Source organism: Hyalella azteca, unplaced genomic scaffold (assembly GCF_000764305.2).
Source record: "Hyalella azteca isolate HAZT.00-mixed unplaced genomic scaffold, Hazt_2.0.2 contig3527, whole genome shotgun sequence".
Classification (NCBI taxonomy): Eukaryota; Metazoa; Arthropoda; class Malacostraca; order Amphipoda; family Hyalellidae; genus Hyalella; species Hyalella azteca.
In genome coordinates, this window is record NW_025933775.1 from 21,415 (window position 1) to 44,273 (window position 22,859).

The window sequence follows — 22,859 nt, forward strand, 5'->3', positions numbered from 1 at the left end:
TTAAAGCCTGTCTACCCAAGCCATCTTGACATAAGGACCAGATCAGGGAATCATTTCTCCATTGGCTGCAAAATTGGTATTAAAATAGTTAAGTCTCCAGAAAAAAAACACCTGTTTGATGGAAACTTTGCCAAGCTAGCTAGCCAAATTATTTGCAACTCCTTGAGGAGAACCTGGTTCCATTTGGGTATGGCCTTAGAGATGCTAAGAGTGCCCAGAATTTTTTCCTTGAATTCCATACTGAAAGCTGCCTCTGTCAGTGCCCTGAAGCTCTGGACAAATGCACTATTGCTTCTTCACTGTATAGTGGGATGTAGAAAGCTCTAGGGCTTTAGCTCTAATATGCAAAGCAACAGGCAAGTTGTGGCACTTTCCTACCCCAATAATAGGTCAGTATGACTCATAAATGGGGTGAGTGAATCAAAAATGTGCATGGCTGTTTAGACGCGGTTGACTCATCTTAGTGGGTCATCCAGACCTACCCATTTCTCTCTGTGAATCCTTTTTTTTTCAGCCAGATTACAGATTTGTTTGCATACTGTGCAATGAATAAACTTTCTTCTCCCAATATAGACAGAATAAATAGTTAATCTATTAAAAGGCTACATCTATTAGTTGCAAAACATATTTGATTGTCATTCTTTGTCCTAAAGTTTAGTTCACAACCTAGAACTTTATGATATCACCATGGAAGACCCACAGAAGTTCAATAGTGCTGCTCTGGGTCTGGAGTTGGTGCCGGAATCTGATCTACCATCTCTTGCAACCAAAGTTGGGGTTCTCATGAGCACCAATACTGAAATTGCTCAGGTAGGTTATATTTCTATGTTGCTATGTTTGTGTTGCATGTTCTATGCAGCATGTTGGTTAAAGTTCTTGTTTCTATAACATAAACTATATTTTACATAGATGGAATTCCTATAGTTGGAATAGGGATGTGTTTTTTGGCAGAAGTATTGGAAACAGCTGGTAAAATAATTTATATAGTCAATTGTGTTCTATTAATTATTTAATCAGGTTAATTATACTACTAATTTTATAACTGAATGTTGATAACATAAGTATCAATTTGTCCTATTTTGGATCAGAAGCTTTCTGTGATGCTGTAACATGTTGGCATAAACCAACTACTCAATTCCATACTACCAATTTTAGATGGTGTCAAATGATATCGCTACTTCCAGGGCATTCTGAGTGCGTTGTCTGCAAAAGAAGTGATCCGCCTCCAACGCTTGTGCCGCTTATGGCGTTCTGTTGGCATCAAAGAACTTCAGCGACGAAAAAACTTGCATTTCATATCCATACCTTCTCCACCTTGCGAGGTCATTAATTTGTAAATTTTCCTGAAGATAAACTTTTCTTGAAACATTTCACCTAAATTAATCAAATTAAATTATGTTAACTCAATTTTTTCTGTATGTTGAAATTGATACTGCATTGCAACAAGATATTTCCCATATATTAAAAGACTTTATAACAAAAAACCCTGCCCATTAAAAATTGTTACATTGTAACATATATTACTAGGTAGCTTGTCTTTTATATTAATTACTAGGTACCTTAAGTTGCTCTACAGTCATTCAGAACCTATTACAATGAAATTAAATTGGATAAAGTTGCCACCAGGTATCTCCTTCATGTCAAAAGCTATTTAGAGAGTTTTCCAATTTTGTCCAAAGTCATGGGCCCTGTTTGAGCAATTTTTGTCATCATTGCTGGAGAAATTAACTTTGAGACAAATTTTTTTTATAAATTTTATGATTGGCCTAGCTAAACTTTATGTTTATAAGTAATTTGAACTTTGGTATTAATTTAACATGTTGAATCAACATGTTTTTTTTAATTTTGCCTAATTTTTGCTTCCTAGTCGGAAACAACTGAAATACAAACCTGACAATTTTTAAGCATAATTGAATACAGTGATATTTCTATATATAGTACTCTATTTTCAGCAAACAACTCTTTGAAAATTTTATCTAACACTTGACTCAATTGATAAAAATGGCTTAAACTTGGCTCGCCTAATCATGTGTTGTTTTACTTTTGCTTGGTTAAATTGTATGGTGTTGTTTTACTTTTGCTTGGTTAAATTGTATGGTGTTGTTTTACTTTTGCTTGGTTAAATGGCCTGTCAAAAGAAATGTATATGTTTTACTATACCTGCAGCCTGAAAAAGATAACATCAGAATACAAGAGAGAGAATACAAGAATGTTCTTCAAACGGAGAATCGGCTTTGGTCATGGGCAGAGACATGGCGATCATTGCCCAGCTTCTGTCTGGTGCTGAGTTTCATGTGCGAATTTGATGCTGGTGAATACAATTTTTTATTAATGATTTTGACATGATACTAATGCTTTGTGAGAACTTGAATTATTGGTGATAATTTCTGCTATAGAAAGATTCTGTCGTTTTAAAATATGATGGCATGAGTATTAGCCAAGTGCCAAAATTAATTGACTGTTCTTAGGCAATTTTATTTACAACTGATTTTGATACTTTCCAAGTTTGTGATGCCTTATAAATTTTGGTTATATATTCTGTCAAAATGAACAAATTCCATTGAAAATTGAGTGATAGTTTTTATGATGAGGACTTCATGTTAATCATAACTTTCCTGCAGAAAAAATGCTGGCAGATTCTAAACTCCTGCCGCCAACGTGCTCTATTATAGAAGTACGATGTGGAATGGACTTCATTTATACAGATGAAGGGTTAATCCACGACCAAACTGTAGATTACCCAGTTTGTGGATATCTCGACTGCCCAAACTGGATATCTCAACTGCGCAAACTGCCCAAACTGCCCAAACTTCCCTCAAGCACTCTCAAGCTTCTCCTTGAAACAGATAACACAGATGCTCATAATATTGACAACAGTATTGCCAATCATGGAGCGGAAACTCCGCCCGATGTGGATAAAAGTTTGGTGCCATCCTTACGGCAAGAGCAATTGATGGTGAAAGCTATGCTCAAGAAGGCCAGATCAAGTTGTGCCCGCTGCGCCGACGACATAGACTTTCAGCAGGCGAATCGTGGGGTCACAAGCTTTGTGCAAATTAATGCTGACTTAGAGCTGACAGATCAATTGGCCATGATTTGTTTCCCAAAATTAACTGGGGTGACTTTTCGTCCTCTGAAATTTCACCGGGGGGTAAGTGACATTCTGACAATGTCAAGTCGATTAAGATCTTTTGACAGTTTAATCATCATGCGTGAAAGCCCTGCAGAGACTAATTGATTAATGATTACACTAATACCTCACTAATTACCATTTCACCTATCGAGGTCTCACGACATCACGGATTGTTTATAACTAGTTATACAAAAATTTGAAACTGAAAAATTCTTGCGCACTGCAAGTTAAAATATGCTGAGCACCAACACCGATCAAACCCAGCGACCCGGGTTCGAGCCCCACTTAGGACAGGTTCTATGGGGATGCTCAGCTGATGGCCAACTCAGACATTCATCCAATTCTAGTTGATAATGAGTACCTGGCTTGACCAAAGTGTTGTGTTACGCAATAAAATGGTTCTGGCTGGTCAGCGAGCCAGTGATGGTCGTAGAACTAACTATGGCCTTAGTGCCATAAAAGCAGACATATTAACGAATATGGAACCCCGTTCCATATTCGCCACTACCAATATGGGCAATTACATCAACAAACCCACTTAACTGATTGACCGGATAAGGTTAATTTATTAATAGTTTGTGTTGGACTTAACTAGGGCAGAATATATTACCAGAATGAATGATGGGCTCAGCGCGAGCTTCAAGATGAAAGCTGTTGGAGGAGTTGCTAGCTAGTTCAGGGGGTTTCTGCAGTCCTTATAGAGCTGTCAAGTTGAATTTTCGTTTGGTTTTTGTGGAGGTTTTATTGAAATGAAATGACAGCTTCATAATACCAGTATTTTGAATACAATTTTTTTATTGTTCAATTTTCAAACACTTGTATCGCCATCGTCTGGCTTACTCAGTATTAATTTGAAAGGCTGGAAAATAAAATGAGTTGACGTGAATATTTATATGGTTTGTTCAGTCATATTGCAAATTTTTCCTTGATACTGCAGATCATCTTGCCCGGGGAGAATCTTACCGAAATCCACGGAACGTGGGACGGATGCCTGCCGTGGGAAGATCGGGTCAGAGCCGTGCTCTTCTTTCACGATAATTTTTTGTCCCCACCACGGCGATATCTGGAAGCGCTTATCGAAAGGTGAGCATGGCTCAATGCTCATCACTTCTAGCAAAATAATCCAGTGCATGACTTTCATGCGCTGTGCCCACAGCTATAATTGGACTCCACATTGGATTCTGTGAGCACATAATTGGACTCCACACGCGTTTTATGCACTATGCTCGCGAGTTTCATGCACTATGCTCGCGAGTTTCATGCACTATGCTCGCGAGTTTCATGCACTATGCTCGCGAGTTTCATGCACTATGCTCACGAGTTTCATGCACTATGCTCACGAGTTTCATGCACTATGCTCACGAGTTTCATGCACTATGCTCACGAGTTTCATGCACTATGCTCACGAGTTTCATGCACTATGCTCACAGTTATTCCACTGAGCAGAGAGCAGGGCAACGTGGCTGTGGTGGGAAGTATGGTTAAAGGCGCGATTCCCGTCTTAAAACCGAACCTCCGCCTCCAACATCCGTCGTGGAAGGCGAATGGTAAGTTATTAATCCTAATTGTGCTTCTTATGGATTTTATTTCCAAGGAATGCTGTTTTTCTTTACTGAATGTCTATAGTAAAAATTGAAAGGATGTTAGTAATCGTATATGCAAAGGCTGCAAGGTTGCACTGCGGTATCTGCAGATGCGTGTGCGCCTACACAAGGAAACAAGAATAGGTCATATTGTCCTAATTTTGCAACATTCTGCACGTTGCGCCGATGCTCCCTAATGCCGTGCCAAACCGATACAATATGACTAACAAAAGGGCAAGAAAAACGTCGCAATTGGGACAAAATTCCACTGATTTCTCAAAGTGTAAAAAGTTTCTTATCATGACCATCGCTTCATGAGGTCGAACTTATTTTTCGTGACACTCGTTCTTCCTGATCTTTGATTGCTTCATCAAAAATATAGAACTATTGTTTCATTATAAACAAAGGCAACCTACAACAACTTACTCGTCTCGCGACGCTGGTGCGTATCATGCATATCTTCCCCCACAAGTTCTCAAACAAAAATTAATTAGAACTCAAAGTATAGGTTTATTGCAATACCTTGACTTCGGTCTACCTGTGATTTACTCCACTTCACAAGTCAATTACAGGCCTCTCTCATCTTTTTAAGTGGGAGAACTTGCACTATTGGTGACTGACTAAATACTTATTTTCCCCACTGTATATCAGGATGTCGTACAGGATTGCATATTTTTCTATGGCAGTTCTGTATTGAAGTCTGTTCTGTTACTTTCTTCTTCTGAGATATTTGGTTAATCACTCGTTCTGTTAATATCTTATGACTATTTCGCCAGAAAAATTATCACTCTATATTTTGGATAGACTGTTGTATTTTGAAGAATATTCTAAGTATATTCTACTCTATCCAGATGCAGGGGTATGTACAATTGTGATTTTGAGTTATTCACTCATTCAGGAACCATCGGCATGGCGGTGTGTGGTGAGAACGTGACGGCCGCAAGCGTGGTCATCACCGCGCGCCAGAAAAAAGAGAACGAGAACATGACACGTGATGCCATATCTAAGGTGACGAATGTGTATGCATTAGACGATCTGCCTCTCCAGTCATCTAAAGTTAAAATTCCTTGATTAAAATATTTTTCAGCGGATTGAACTCGTTTCTAACATTGTTTTAACTTCATTTGTTTGTAATGTAGTACGTAGCCGTCTAGATTTGCGTCTCTTGTCCAGCCTGCTAGGGTGGAGGCTTACTAGTCGTTCATTGATCTTTGCAAGCAGGGATTAATCACCGTGGTGTCATGGCAGCGCCCAGGTTCAAATTTACTGATAAAAACTAACATTCGTATTAAAATTCGACATGTCACATATATCACCTTAGATATTCGTCTAAAATGAGGTACATGGTCATCTTTCGTTCAATTTGGTACACAAAAAGACGTTAAATCATGGCTAATTTTGAGCCAAAATATTTCTCAAATCCACTAACCCAATAATCTTTTTCATCCGCCAACCTATGATCTCTATTTCAACACTATCTAAAACATTAATACTCTTCTATTACTTAACAATAAGTAATTTACGACACTTAAATCATTATTCATCAATACAGTGTGAGTTACCAGAAGACTTTTGCCTTTGAGATAATCCTGACGTATTCAATCTTGAATAGATAAAAGTTTTGTATGACGTAGAGTGTAGACCAAACGCTCGTGTTGCTATGTGTTTCTCATGTAGACCAGGTGTTGCTTTGCGTTTACTGATACTCATGTAGACCAAACGCTGGTGTTGCTTTGTGTTTACTGATGTAGACCAAACATAGGTGGTGCTTTGTGTTTACTGATGTAGACCAAACATAGGTGGTGTTTGTCTGTCTGTCTCTTATACACATCTAGATGTGTATAAGAGACAGATGCACTAAATACCGAGTGCCTGGTATTAAGGTATTAAATGCACTAAATGTCGACATGGTATTTAGGTATTAAATGCACTAAATACCGAGTGCCTGGTATTTAGGGATTAAATGCACTAAATACCGAGTGCCTGGTATTTAGGTATTAAATACACTAAATGTCGACATGGTATTTAGGTATTAAATACGCTAAATACCGAGTGCCTGGTATTTAGGTATTAAANTTGTGTTTACTGATGTAGACCAAACGTAGGTGGTGCTTTGTGTTTACTGATGTAGACCAAACGTAGGTGGTGCTTTGTGTTTACTCATGTAGACCCAACACAGGTGTTGCTTTGCGTAGAACAAGTTCTTACTAGGTTGTTGAACTCAGCACCAGCCTTCCTTGCTTAAAGCTTTTGTGCACTAAGGGGGATTTAAAGGGGAAAACACTAAGAGGGAAATTTAAAGGAGGAAACTTTTTGTGCACTAAGGGGAAAATTTAAAGCTTTTGTGCACACGTCATAAAAAATATTTATGAAGAGATAGTCCAGTTCAGCTTATGTCATTTCTTATTAAAAATGGGCATTTGAATACTAAATTTACATATGAAGTGAGGTCAGTCGCTTGGTGTTGATGCGCTGGATGACAAGATGTGATGTTTTGGTGATGTCCTTTCCTTATTAGTGTTATTTGCAGTTTCTGAAGTTCTATGATCCATGCAAGCGCAGCGGAGCCTTCTTCACCTTTGCTCACGTGGGCAAACACGACGAAGATAAGGTCAGCAAATGTGTCCTTAATGTGTCCTTAATGTTAATATTCATACAATCATTTTATGATCTGATTAACCTCCTCTCTAGGCGCTACTTTTTTTAAACTCTTCGTCAATTCCTTCCGTAGGTTACTCTTATCTCATTGAGTCTGATAAGTTCTGCCGTTAATGTATGTATATAATGCCTTAGGTCCTATCCAATATTCAGCGAACGCTTCTCTTGAGTTTTATGGTTCACGCGTGTTTTAATTGTGAGCTTCTTTGGGTGTGCAAACGCAACACCCTTTCGGTGTTGCGTTTGCGGCAAAATGCTTTTTTTCATGCACTCTATATCGCATTGAGTATCACAGCAGCAGGTCCAATTTATAAATGATTGCTCTCTGTAGGATGACCAAAATGGCTGCTGCAGGCATAGTTTACTACTGATTACTTTTTCGTATGATGATCAATATGACTGAGGCAGGCATAGTTTACTACTGATTCAGATTAATTTTCCGTATGATGACCCAAATGGCTGCTGCAAGCATTATTTACTACTGATTGCTCATCCGTATGATGACCAAAATGGTTGCTGCAAGCAGAGTTTACTACTGATTGTTCATTTTTAGGATGACCAAAAGGGGCCTGGTTTTGAGTTGAACATGTTCAAGAGGATCTACCCCGCGACGCCTGTGTTCGGAGCCTTGATCGTCAACGCCCAGACTTGCTTCGAGTTTCTGCCTCATCCTCATGGTCAGAATTTATTGAGAATTTACCTTCCATTCAGTCTCATTCATGCTTGGATTTCAGCTTCACCTGTGGCAAATTCCTGTTTTTTTTTTTTGCCTCAAACTCTCGGAAATTGAGTTTTAATGTATGTTTCAAGAAAAGAAACTGAGAGGGTGGAGCAGGTGATATTTTATAAAGTTTTTTTTTGCACGGCATCCAAAACCAACATATTTTAGCTTATAACTGTGGCCTCTGTGGCATATTTTTTAGCGTATAACTGTGGCCCCCTGGTGTTGATTCTTCTATCAAATTCTAGTAATCCGTCTGGGGACTAAATCATGAGTATACTTGTATACTTCAATGAGGTCACCACGCAGACGTCGATAACGGAGGCTTGGAAGCTTCATAATCTTTAATCTTTCTTCTTTAATCCTCTTTAGGCCTGAAATTATCCTTGTTGCGCGTCCCTCTCAAGGTGGACTTCTGACGCCTGTCTGTGCTCGTCAGAAGTCCTATGAGATTTCGCGCTCCTAGGGGATTGTTCCTGAGCGCCCAACTGCTGAACTCGCAGTATCTGACTGCAAATCTCAGTTGTGGGGTTAAGTTATTATGTAGGTAGGATTCCTTACAGTTCCCTTCTGTCTCTCTGCGGGCGGCCGACGTCCCGTGTAAGCGACCTCTTGTTCGAGTGTCTTCGTTTCTGTTGCTTTTCACCTGTCCCTCCATGTCACTACGTCTCTTTGAGATGAGACCTTCCACCCCTCTTGGGTGATGAACAATTTTTGATTTGAAAAACTTTTGATAATTGAGACCTTACACCTCTTTGGTGATGTTTATCATGACTTTCGGTGCGAGATAGCTAAAAAGCTGAAGCGCTAGTAAACATGTGGCCACTAATCTAACTAACTTGTTGCACGTCTCTGAACACTCGACTAACTTTTTGTCCTTTTCAAGTTTCGGTGACCACACGTTTCCAAACTCTAGTTTCGGGTGCACGACAGCGACAAATATAGGCTTCATCGCTTCTGTATCTGGGAACTCGTTACGTCTGATCAGTCTTTATTTATAATTTGCGTTTCAATATGCCTAGAAGTTCCAACGTGCCTTTCAGCTCCTTTTCGACATGAACTCTCGAATCTTTTGCCACGGTAGACTTCAATCACTACTCTCACATTGCAACTATGTCATTTCATACTGTAATCTTGCTTTTCATTGTTCCTGCCGAGGTGAAGTCCTTTACACTTGTCAAAATTAAAACTCAGCTGCCACGTATCGGCCCAGACAACTAACCGATCAAGATCATTTTGGAGTTGCACTTTGTTTAACGCTTCTTTATCGTATTATAAACCTTTGTGTCGTCGGCATAAATGGTGCACACGCTTGACCCTACTTCCGAAAGATCGTTTATAAAGGCGACAAAAAATAGGCCGGATAGCGCTTCCTTGTGGCACGCCACTGCGCACTGATGCCCAGTCTGACACGGTTTCGTTAATACTGATACGTTGTCTACCTACTAGAAAATCTCTGATTTTGAACTCTTTTCCATTTCTTGTTTACCTTTAGGAAGTGTGTTGCCTCTCTGTTTTCTAATTTTTTTTTTGTCGCAAAAAATTTACAGCTACCTCAACCGTTATTGAAATTCTTAAATCATTTCGTGTATCCCTTGCAACACGGTGTATAAAAACAAGAATGATTCATCTGATACTGACATGACAGTGTCTTGATAGATTCGGCGACAATTGGCAATTTGAAGTTAAATTTCTAAACCTGATACGTGTCTTGTGTTGCAGGTAGCGTCGAATGGCAATTACAACAGGAGAAGAGAGATATATACGAGACCCCGATGGCGATGGGATGGATTGATCCAGAGGAAATCGAGTACTGTACGACCACAATTTTATTTCTGCAGTTCTAGTGACTACAATATTGGTAGGCGTTAACAGAAAGAAAATAGGTATGATTGGAGACCCATTTACGTGGCGTAAATCATATTCGGAGATATTCCCATTAACCATATAATATTCTATAACCATTAAATAGAATGGTTATGTTTCTACTTTCTAGACCTGAACCTAGTCTCCGGTGGAAATTATTCACTTAGAAAGGACATAAACGAATTCTTAAATTTAGTTTTTTTTAGTGGAGTTTTGTTATTTATGGGCATCACATTGTTACGAGCCCTAAATATTACTTATTTACAGTCGATGTTTATTGCGTCCGCCAGTGCGCTACACAGCTTTCCCGCTGTGTCAAAAAACGTCGAAATCAATAGATTGGCACGTCTTAACGTGATGCATGTTACGCTTCTATTTTTAGCGCACCGGCGCTCTACAGTCGTGCTAGTTAAAGATTAAACATTGCAATAGATATGTTCTATCCAAAGCATGAATTCGAGTGTCCAACTTAACTAAAAACGGATCCCACAATGCCATATCCTAGAGATAGCATCTCTGAATTGCATAAAAGCGTTCAGTCATTTACAGTCGCACCGTCCTGCTTTGTTAGATTTTTGTTCCCATCATATATTGGATGCCAAGTTGAACTACACTAATTAAGTTAAACTACTACTAATTTCATTCCTTGGTAAGAGGAATAGACGATATTTATCGTTGGTTACTTTATTTACTTTGTGAATACAAGCGCACCTTGCAGTAAATATACTAATTTTTGAAAACTCGAATCAAGCTTGCACCTCGCTATGGGATTCGTCAATCTTTGATGCTTCTTTTCGACTATAGCATCTTACATGCATAGTATATTTGGAGCACCATCATGTTGGACTTATTATTTTTCATTGCTTTGTTTCTTCGATAAAGGATCAGAAGTCGTGCAGAATTTTATTGTACCTTGGTAATAGAATTCATACTTATACGCGTATGGAACTGAAAAAACTATAACAGAAATGTTCCCTTTCTGTTCTCTTGATTATGCGCATTGATGGTAAATATGTGCTGATAATTGTTATAAATGCTTACTGGGCTGTTAAGCTCCGTATATTTTTTTTAATTACGCGCAATTCACTACGCCTAGTTAGTTATAGGTGTATGCGAGTATCGAACATGAAATATGTTTTTAGTGGAAGTTTTGCGGGTTAATTATTTAAATAAATTTGTCGAATACTTAGCACGACGTGCAACTGCTTATAAGGGGTAGAAGGGGCGTGCCTGCAGCTCCATTTTATCTAAATCTATTCGCAAGCCTTTGATCAATTATTCATATTATTCGCGCTAACTATAATTGCTGCTGATTGAATCAAGTTAATTCATATTTTTTTGATACAATCAAAACTAATTTCCAGCTGTCGAGGGTAAGAGGAAATATGCCCTGGAATTGGGGAAAAAATTGATATCAATAGAATTGATAATTTTAATTCAAGAATGAAATGAATGGATATTGATATACTATGCAATTTGAGTTTTGCACGAGTAAGTATAGTTGTACAGCAAATTCCAAATGAAGATTTTGGATTAATAAAAAAAATCAATCTAGTATTTTTTGGGTCCCCCCTTGTATAAACCACCCACTTACTTAAGTCTATTCCATAAGAGTATATACATATAAAAAACTCGGCGTCAGGGGAACAGATGAAGCCGCGTGAGAGAAATATATGCATATGGTCCTAATATTAGTACATTCAATGATGCAAAAAAGGTTTTGCTCAGAAACCTGGAGGCTCAGGCGTCAAAAAAAATCTAAAATAGGTTTCAAATTTTCGTATTAAACTCTAACAGAATTTGTTCTGCGTTTCTTGATTTGATCATCAGCGTAAAAATTAGAAATTTTAATTTTTTGGCCGGAGCAAGCTTACAGCTTTCGGACAGGGCCGTATTATATAGCTAATGTAGTCTTATAACTAACGAAAATGTAGGCTTACTTCGAGTTGCACGCGTTCACGGCACGTTTGTCTAAAGTAATGTTGCACAAAATTGCTGTACAACTGAATAAATTGTTACAAATTACATCTAATTTTTTAAATTAGTCTTACAATTGCACTCCCGTACCGTGACACAACATCATCTGCCTGAATGTTGCAGTCATTCTCTGTAGGCTGGAAATCCCAGGGCCTATACTTTACTCGTGGTCTACTTGTGAATTGAGAGGTAACCATAAGGGCAAATGGATAATGAAACAACTGGTCTAAGAAATTAATCAAAGGGATCTTGTACTAAAGTGAACTCAGGTGACTGATATAAATGAGCAAACTAAACTCTGTAGTTGTAAGTTAAATGATGTGTAAATCATAAGTGATTGTACTGAAAATTAGAGCATGGGAAGGCGAGATGGAAGTTGTTGCAGTTAACTAGACAATGGTTTTGCTTGACAGGATATTATCATCTTCAAAATTAACTATTAATGGGAACAATTTGCACAGCTTTGGATTGCAGGCAATGGTGTTACGGTAATTTTCATTAGTGCCGGAACGAGACTAGAAACAGATGGCATTGTTAAATATGAATGCATCAGACAGTTCAAAATCAGGTAAATAAGTGAAGGCAGCAAGATCTTCAACCGCTGTTTTTTTCTATGCAGATTAGACCACTCGGTCTGCACTTGCCTTCAGCTCATTGCACATCAATTTTGTTCCCGAGTTCACAGTCATTCGTGCGTACGCTCAGTTATGATTTCTAGCTTTGTTTATGTTTCTCTGGGCAAACTGCCCTTCTTACAGTACACGGAGACGAGTAACAGGCCGTATTACTTTTAGCTTGACGGTTGGATTTGGGGGATCTGCGGAGCGTGGATCCGTTGGGAGATCAACGATCTTCCCACTGAAAACTTTTAATGAGAGGTCACGGTATTAATCCAGGGTGTAATTGTTATAATTCAATATCGAACGTTTCCGATCATGTAAGAACCATTAAATGCGTCCACATTTCACATTAATTTTTGTAAATGCGTCGTGACGCATTAAATGCCATTAAAATGTGTCAACGACTTAGATAATTGATCAAATTTATATATGGATTACTAATTTGAATTACTTTTTGTAACTCATAAATTGCTCTATATCCAATTTAAATTCATTTAAATTTGATATTCTTTTTGGCAGCAGACGTGAAGTTGCGCTGAAGTGTAAGATACAAGGAGCTAGAAAGAGTTTGGGCCGGAAGTACTGTTTCGGCATCCTAATTAGTAGTTGAATAAAATTTTCGTACCTTAATATCCTCACAATTTGGTGCAATTGTAATTGTATTTTTACAGCATCCAGTTTCACTCAAGGGATTGATGCCATTTGCCCAATACGAAATACTTCATGAAAAACTTTTATAGAATAGAAATCAAAGATATAAACTGCAAGACAATTAAAAGATTTTAATGTAGTTATTGAGTCCAATTAAAAGGCCTACATTTGCACAGGAACACACGCTACGGCAAAATCCTTCGGTCAACCTATAGGCGTTTTTTTTAATTTAATATAATTTAGTTTAATTTATAGGGCTGGGGCTCGCGTTTGGGTTAAAATGGGAATAAGGCTAAAGAAGCCCTTAGCATTGACTTGTGCAATATTTTCCCATTGATTTATGACCGAATTTTTTATATTTATTCTGAAGTATCACCACAATAATCTAGGCTTCTAATCGAAAATTAATATTAAATTCAATAATACGGTTAAATTCACATTTTTTAAATTTTGAATGTTACTGGGGCAGCTTAAAAATGGTTTAGCTGAAAAATCTTTTGGAAGGGACGTCTTTGGAAGGTGTTAACATAAAAAATAATAGTTGGAAAACTAATGTATCGAAAAGTTGTTTTTCTCTCCACCTTTATGTCAAAGGGGCAAGTTTCGCCCGCTAGTACTATCGGCTACAAGTAGCAACTGATAGTTTAGCCGGCAAGTAAGTTTATACGAGTCAAGTACTGAAGTAGCTTATAGCATTTTCTCATCAGTTGTCGCCAGGGCGTCTCTCGATGTTACGAATCATTCAAGATTCGCTTGTCTGGAATCTGCATGCACGTTCCAGTCGTTGCCATCCAACATAAGTCAAGACTGAAGACGCAAGACTCAGAGTCAAGAGACTCAGTGTCCCTCGGACTGTGGTGCGGTAAGGTGTGGTTGTTAGAGCTTCGCAACGCTACCATGGGAAGTGAATTCAGCAGAGCTGTTCCAATGACTTGAATATAACATTGACGTGATAAAACCCGTTCGTTGTCTGCTATTGTGTTTTTAGTATAATAAGAACGTACAAAAAGGGTCAAATGATGTAAATACAGCGAGAGAAAGGAATTTTAGTAGAAGATACAACGTGTAAGCATTACACACTTAAGAGTAGGTTTCCGTTTTTCGCCAAAAAGGTCAAAGTTATTGGGACCAAGGCTTATAAGTTAGAACCGCCACACACTTGTGCCATTTCCTCAACCTTAATTTAAACTTCACTGATCTGCATAATTTTAAATTATGTGGGCTCATGGATTCATATTGGGACCTGAAAGTTTACAAATTGCTAACTGCACTGGTCTTTACTGGCTGGCGAATTTACCTAAAATTTCGAAGGGTCAAACCGCTTATCTACCTACAGGCTAAACCTTAGGGACCAATTAACGCTAAATTTATTCATTAACACTATGAAAGAAATGTGCATTTGCAACCTTGAACATGGTATTAAACAGGTTGTTTTTACCTCTGAAATAGAACTTGATTCACGTAAGTTTAGATCGTTTTAACACCAGAGAAAATAGTTTTGCAGATGGTGTGAAGAGACTAAAATGTATGGATATCGAGCTCGCATTCGTTTACTTTAGTTTGAAAATGATTTTTTAAATGAAATCCACGATGAAGTAGGTAGCAAATGTAGTTATGGGATGAACGACCTATAATAAGCCTTCGAAAATCTTAATATTGCGCCTACCATATACCACCAATTTCTCATCTCTAGCTGAAGAATGAATGTTTTACGTTTATACCACACTCAACATTTTCGAATTCATGGTATAGGTGATGAGCATTATGTATTTATCCTTCTTATGCATGCCATTTTATTTATCTGGCGTTTCTTGTTTCCCGCACTCCTATATAAGCGCTCATTTGAAGGCGGTTTCGAGTGCAAAATATGCTTAATGAATTATGAAATTATGGAATTATGGAACCTGGCCTCGTGCTTAGTGGAATCCTTATTTCAATAACATATAACTTTTCATTAATGAAGTAGGCATTCAATCAGCTATTCTATTTCATTAGTTGCCTAAAAGGCTTCAACTGGAACGCTTATAGGAAAACCGTCGTCGTCAAAGACCGATCAAGATAATATATTGGAATATGGGTTGAGGTATTCTAATTTTTTACGAGAAAAATTATGCGTGACTACCAATTTTATTCCTAGCTTATATGCGTCAGAACCAGAAAATGCTGGATGATTTCGTCCCTATAAGATGTAAAATATATAAATGCACGGACGTTTAATTTTACTAACATATAACATCTTAAATCCAGTGCAACAACTAACACGGAATGTGCTGTATGTTTATATAATTAACAACACATTTAGGCCATATATTGAATTGTTCGGTATTTTTGACAAAAATTATAATTTTAATATATGAACATAAAATTATATAAGAGTCTTAAGAATAGTTAGGTGCCTCAAGCTCCCTTGAAGCAGATCTAATGACGTCACTGATTAGACTATTTTCTTGCTGCACTGCGATCCTTGCTTACAACAGCCGTAATGTCGTCGAGTTTCTGCCGGAATGTCGACTGTCAAAGTTCCGAAAACTTTCGTAATTGAAGTAGATAAGTTACAATTGGTAACTGAAGTAGATAAGTTACAATTGGTAACTGAAGTAGATAAGTTACAATTAGAGTTGCTGCCTAACTGACGCTCTCTTGTTTATCAGGTGACAAATTAGAAGTGAGTTTACAGAACAAAAAATAAGTTAGATTGTGAGTTCGAACTATGAATGATTTCGGTGAGTAAGAATGAAATTTTTGAAATAAAAAATACCTAAACCCTGATATTAGGGAGAAATATTTATGTAGTTGTGAAACTATTTGAAAGAAGAAGAAAATTTGAATGGATTTATCATGTCAAGTATCTAAGAAATATCGACTCTAATGTGCATTTTCTCTCCCTCGACTCATTGTCTGTGGGAGAAGTGATAATTGTGTCTGTGTGAAAAGTGATAATTGCAATTATGAATGAATTTTTTTCGTTCATTAAGATATCCATAATTCTAAAGTCGTAGTTATGCATAGGTTGATCATAATTGATATAACTTACGACTTGACCAACATACGACAATGCGACCACAGTAAATATGATGGGTGAATTACTTTTCAAAAATGAATGCGATTCCGGCCACTTGGGAATCACTCACCTGTAATTCCTGAATCTGTTACAAGCCAGTATATGAATTTAGTCACCATCGTAAGGCTCTGAATAATTCGAGTGAATACTAGAAAATTCAGCCCCGTTTAGGTACAGCGTCTGAAGGCATTTGAAGTCGTCGTCTACAGGTGAGTTAACTTTAGTTAGTTTTGTTTAGTTTAGTTTCACTCAGAAATGTGAATAGGTCATATTGTTATAATAGTAACACACTTTCTGCATGTACCACTGATACTTCCTTTCGTCGGTCAAAAGTGAGTCAGGATGGTCCACTCTAGGACTAGAAGTGCAATGTTATTTGGACAAAGGCTCACTTTTTCTGAGCCAGTTCTTGACTAATTGGCTATAAGTGTTGATATGCCAATTAGTCTAGTTTGACTTCCTGAGCATCCTATGGGCAAATGAGCCGAAATTTTCTATAATTATTTTAATTTCGTTCGTCACTCAACTGAATATTTTACGTTCAATGTTTGCGGCACTTGAATTCTTCATTCGCATAGCAGCATTCAAATTCTATTCACGATATATAATTTCAATGCATTTCTCCCATGTCGTATTAATTGAAAGCTTAATCCATCATGAAATATAAACTTTCAGATTTTCTCCTTTATTGCCAAATTGCTTCTGTTTTGAACGTTTTTTTTCCCAAAATTTCTAAACTGCAGACGGAGAAGCGGAGACGCCAGTTTCATTTGTCACGCATGTTCAGGGCATATTTTTGCACTGGTTTATCTATATCTTCAATATTATGAAATAAATTTTCACTCTAAATTGTATATAGTTTGTCTTTATTATTTGTCATTTCAGTATCTCGTGTCACGCATCACGCATGAATAGAATTTTTATGGATTTATAAGTTAGATATACAACTTTGAACTTCAAGCATGTATGTAAAAACAGTATGTATATAATGCTTTTATACATTTACGACTTTTCACTAGACATCATATATTTAACATATTAATATTAATGTATAGCTTTCAAGCAACACTACGCATCTACTATGCGAATCGTTTCATATCGATATATAGGTATATGATATGATAAATATAACAATTTTAAAATAAATTATTTAAAATAATGTCTTCAATCAATTTTATAACAAATATTTCCTTAGGGTATTTATATAAATATATTTATATATATTTATACAAACGATCATTTACTGCCTCTACTGAGAGTCGGATGAGTGTTGGCATTTAAGCAAAGTTTTTTTTCTACCACACGTCCTCGAGCTCGCACGTACTGTTTACCTTATACCTGCGACTTGCTGATCTTCCTGTGCTGCCGCCCGCACGCTGCCATGTGGCTGTAATATTGAGTGATAATATTATCTAATATAATATTATGTAATATTATATCTAAGTGATGATCCCTGATTGATTACTGATCAGTGATGATATGGCCTAGGAGGAGAGAGGTTGTCGAACCGATCTCTGCGTCGCAAGCTCCACCATTTTTGTTGTGTGGTTATGAATTCTAGTGTGCCACTTATTGGAGTGCCATTTGAATTCTGGGGTGCCATTCATTCAATTCAAAATACGGCTAATTTACCTTATATATACCTGCGACTTGCAGCCACCCGCACGCTGCCTCGTGGCTGTAATATTGTGACCCGGGCACTAAATACCGAGTACCTGGTATTTAGGTATTAAATACACTAAATACCGAGTGCCTGGTATTTAGGTATTAAATACACTAAATACCGAGTGCCTGGCATTTAGGTATTAAATACACTAAATACCGAGTACCTGGTATTTAGGTATTAAATACACTAAATACCGAGTGCCTGGTATTAAGGTATTAAATGCACTAAATACCGAGTGCCTGGTATTTAGGCATTAAATGCACTAAATACCGAGTGCCTGGTATTTAGGTATTAAATACACTAAATACCGAGTGCCTGGTATTAAGGTATTAAATGCACTAAATACCGAGTGCCTGGTATTTAGGCATTAAATGCACTAAATACCGAGTGCCTGGTATTAAGGTATTAAATGCACTAAATGTCGACATGGTATTTAGGTATTAAATGCACTAAATACCGAGTGCCTGGTATTTAGGGATTAAATGCACTAAATACCGAGTGCCTGGTATTTAGGTATTAAATACACTAAATGTCGACATGGTATTTAGGTATTAAATACGCTAAATACCGAGTGCCTGGTATTTAGGTACTAAATGCACTAAATACCGAGTGCCTGGTATTTAGGTATTAAATGGTGCCCGGGTACCGAGCTACTTATTCTGATACTCCATTTATAGTGTGAAGTGCGTCATGTTAGTACAAACAAAAATGAGAATCCTAGGGTGGACAACTATCCTCTGTTTAGGTTTACGAGTTTAGCATAAAAGTATGCTACGGAATAGAAATAACATATGTATTTAAGAAAGTCAGACCTATTCCCTTACATTACTATTCAAAGTTACCTTAGTTTTTTACTCTAATCTTCTTGCGATTTTATCTTTCCCAAGCTCCTCAAATGTTTTAAAGTTCATTCAGATTTTTCCTTCAACATCCTCCTAGTCAACCTTTTTTTCCACCTTCCAGCATCCCGTCAATCAATTACCCGTTTGCTTTCATAAATTTTCTCTTTTAGTTATTCCCTAGTTTTTCCCTCCAATGTCTTCCAAAATTTATCATCCTAAATGTTCAAATAGATTTCCCTCCTGATGAGACCCTCAGATTTCCCCTCGAAAGTTTCCCTCAGTTTTCTCCCATAACTCAATGCTTGTTTTTTTCTCGTCATTTTCTCCTCTATGAATCTCGGCTGGCGTGGGTCTCTCGGTAGGCCTTCAATTTCCACACAAACAAAAACTTGTCTCAAAGGCTTCCTTGTTTGCCTGACGGGGATTGAGCCTGTGTGATCCGCTTGTTGTTTGTCTGTATTTCTGTCTTGCGTGTTGTTTGTATGTGTTTCTGTATTGCGAGTTGTTTGCCTGTGTTTCAGTCTTGCGTGTTGTTTGCCTGTGTTTCAGTCTTGCGTGTTGTTTGTCTGTGTTTCAGTCTTGCGTGTTGTTTGTCTGTGTTTCAGTCTTGCGTGTTGTTTGTCTGTGTTTCAGTCTTGCGTGTTGTTTGTCTGTGTTTCAGTCTTGCGTGTTGTTTGTCTGTGTTTCCGTCTTGCGTGTTGTTTGTCTGTGTTTATGTCTCGCGTGTTGTTTGTCTGTGTTTCTGTCTTGCGTGTGGTTTGTATAAATTCAAATCTTAAATGTTTGAATGCTCTCTGGTCACTTCCATAATGAAAATTAATTTAATTTACTTTATCTTAATAAAGTCTTATTTCATGTTAAAACCTCACATGCGAAAAAATAAAAGTTTCATTGGCTCTCTGTCAAACAAATAATTTTTTCTGAAAATTTTCAATTTAACAAGACTGAATAATTTCACATTCATCTCTTGTAAATTATACACTATAATCTTGCTCTAGACGAGCCTAATTTATTACAAAGGAGCTTGGTTGTAGCTCCTTCGCCGGAGGCTGATATAATCCTGCATATGCGAGCTCTTCTGAGTCCGTAGGAATTCCGTTAACAAAGTTGCGTTTAGTGAGCGTATTCTGCCGTGGTTATTGCGTTCGTCCAATCTCTCCACCAATGATAATTAATGTAGTACTAGTGTAATGAAGTGTCGTGTAATGAAATGTAGTTATGTAAGATCTACCTTGATTTTGTATGAAACTTGCTCTTAAACTCTTAATGGATGAGGAGTAAAAGTTTCTTTGCGTTTTTCTAGGGTTTGAAAAATATTTATCCAGAATAAATAGAATAAAAAGACGCAAGGAAATGTCTAGAGTTCACAGCGACGTGGACTATAGAAAGCCTCAACCTATCTTAAAAAAATGTTTATTTGCGGTGCGTAACAGATGCGTTGTGGACGATTGTCATCGCTGTTGATGTGTCTGCTCTTATTTTTTTATCGGTATTATTGATGCGGTTAATATTGTATTTTATCAGCATTATTGATACGGCTAATATTGTAGCTTGTGCAGATATGTTGTTCGCATCAGTTGTTATTCCCATGAACATTATCATTGCTTCCGTGTTTGATATTCTTTCTGACGTAACTATTATTGTTGAATTACTTATTGTCATTGCTGGTTTGGTACATTTTTTCGACCGTTATTTTTTGGTTATCATTGTTTTAGAATTATTGTCGGTGTCATGGACACAATTGTTATAATTGATGGTGCGCGTCGTGAGAGTTTGCATGGAGGCTCTCCATTGTTGCGGCCAGCGGGAAATAGGCGTGCGAACTGTTGCTGTTGTGCGTACTGTTGCTGTTGTGCGTACTGTTGTTGTTGTGCGAACTGTTGCTGTTGTGCGTACTGTTGCTGTTGTGCGTACTGTTGCTGTTGTGCGTACTGTTGCGTACTGTTGTTGTTGTGCGTACTGTTGCTGTTGTGCGTACTGTTGCTGTTGTGCGTACTGTTGCTGTTGTGCGTACTGTTGCTGTTGTATTTAGGCACTTTTACCTCCCTTTCTCTTTGTTTTTCACAGTTGCTGTTCTTCCTCTATGCGGGAGCTTTCAGCTCTCTTTTATATACATGATTCCTTTCTTTTCTCTCTCTATTCCATATCCTCACTTTCTATCTCTCTCTCTGTTCTCTCATTCTCTCTCCGTTACTCACTCAAATCATGAGAAAGAATCTTGCGTTGTCGCACAGCGCTTGTGGTTCGGATGGCACCCTATAGGTTTTCGCTCGATTGCAGAAATGTTTTTGAAGAAAGAACTGGGCTGTGAAAATGAGCGATATTTAAAAACCTAACCAAATTTCGTATTTATCGTTAACTCGGTCAACTCGTTGATGCCGCATCTTTTTTCTTCTCGCTTCGAATCACCGAAATGTGGAACAGCCTCCCCGATGACATCGTTGACGCTCCAAGTATAAACGCGTTCAAGAACAGACTAAATAAAGCTATGGAAAAATATATGTTCAGATTTGAAATGCCTAGCTCCTTATCGAACCCGGTGGAAGTCTAGTAGCTACCTGAAACTATCGCCAGTCATGAAAAGATCCGGTCAAATGAAACGATATTAGATCTTCTGTGAACAAGGCACGAAAAGGAAAAGAATCGGCGACAGGCCGCATCAGGCCTACGCTTCAGCGCCGAGATCACTGTTATGTTATGTGTTGTGTTGGGTAGAAGGTAAAGATGATGCTTGAAAAAAAAACTTATACCGATTCAAAATTGAACAGCCCAAGCCAGATTGGTCGAAGACAATATTATTTGACGTAAGAGTTTTTCATTTGTCAAGAGTAGCGTGGTTATTGATGGATGCATTAAATCACAATATTTAGGCACATAAAGCTCAGTGTACTGTATTAATTTTCAGCGCAGTAGAATTCTGACTTTTCGGATGTATTTTTTATTATTTATAACAAAACTGTACAGATAAAACTGTACAGACAATCTGAACTGACAAGACTTCAAAATAAACCTTATATTTGTTGCAAGAATACTCTTTGTGAGGAATAGGATTAAAAATGTAAAAAAGAACTTTGTTTTACGGTTGGCTAAACATAACTAATCAAGTGCGTTGAAATAAAAAGATAACCAGAAAATATTACGACATTAATTGCTGACCACATGCATCTTGGTTTATGAGTTGAACTTATTGCAAAATTTATTATTATTAATAGTTCATGAATTAAATTTATTGCAGAAATTTATTATTAATAATAGTTTATGATTTAAATTTATTGCAGAAGTTGTCATCCGCGGTGCCAGGCCAGTGAGCTTTTTTAGTGCTGCAGTTGACTTCAGCCGCCACCCGCTGCTGGAATTTTTTTGTGTTTTTTTTTGTTGGCAGCGAAACCTTGACATCTTCTGCCAACCACACCCTGTGCTGCTGCTGCTGCTGGTGATGCTGCTGATGCTGTTAATGATGCTACTGCTGCTGGTGATGCTGTTAGTGATGATGCTGCTGCTGGTGATGCTGTTGATGATGCTGCTGCTGCTGGTGATGCTGCTGATGCTGTTAGTGATGCTGCTGCTGCTGGTGATGCTGTTAGTGATGCTGCTGCTGATAGTGAAGCTGTTAGTGATGCTGCAGTAACACGCTGCTGGTGATTAATTATTATTGAAATTTCAGATATTCTGATTTTCAGCTCTTCTACTCATTGCGTCAATTTCTTTATCGTAGTTAAAAGTATGGTAACTCATACCCCTAAATTGTTCCTTGTGTTTTTCCTCTACTTAACTTAAAATTTCACATTTCCTCTTACGGTATCATGCTCACGACATGAAAATTTTTAATCATGTACTCTGTTTCAATCCACGATATTATGTGTACTACACGGACAATGTAAATCGTATACTTATTTTATGCCCTCGATATCATGCCTACTACGTGATAATGTAAATCAGGGGCCATACTTTCAAAAAAAGTTGAGAGATCGTAAGTTCATGAGCCAATCATTGACGGCCTTTCAAGCAAAATCCACCAATCATAGACAAGAAAATAGAGCGTAAGTACTTACGTTCACTTAGCGAGTTCTGAAAGTATGGC

At 37.6% G+C, this 22,859-nt stretch overlaps 1 protein-coding gene across 2 annotated transcripts; it reads left to right on the top strand.

Annotated features, from left to right (window-relative positions):
* The first annotated feature begins 513 nt into the window (after positions 1–513).
* On the top strand, positions 514–10,855 carry LOC108667170. 2 transcript variants are annotated; one of them, XM_018154159.2, is made up of 10 exons: positions 514–810; positions 1,185–1,322; positions 2,167–2,311; positions 2,622–3,151; positions 4,071–4,216; positions 4,580–4,680; positions 5,615–5,724; positions 7,247–7,327; positions 7,928–8,051; positions 9,818–10,855. In XM_018154159.2, the coding sequence occupies exons 1-10, from the start codon at positions 688–690 to the stop codon at positions 9,940–9,942; spliced, it is 1,623 nt and encodes a 540-aa protein (XP_018009648.1). In that variant the 5' UTR covers positions 514–687; the 3' UTR covers positions 9,943–10,855. The 2 variants fall into 2 exon arrangements, with proteins under 2 accessions (XP_018009648.1, XP_018009649.1); XM_018154160.2 differs by having other exon boundaries at positions 7,940–8,051.
* The last annotated feature ends 12,004 nt before the right edge of the window (positions 10,856–22,859 follow it).

What these genes read in the sequence shown, in the direction of transcription:
- LOC108667170 (XM_018154159.2), top strand. Translation starts at nt 688, where the DNA reads ATGGAAGACCCACAGAAGTTCAATAGTGCTGCTCTGGGTCTGGAGTTG. An exon ending in TACCTTCTCCACCTTGCGAG is followed by an intron (nt 1,323 to 2,166) that starts GTCATTAATTTG and finishes CTATACCTGCAG; the next exon opens with CCTGAAAAAGATAACATCAG. An exon ending in GCAAACACGACGAAGATAAG is followed by an intron (nt 7,328 to 7,927) that starts GTCAGCAAATGT and finishes GTTCATTTTTAG; the next exon opens with GATGACCAAAAGGGGCCTGG.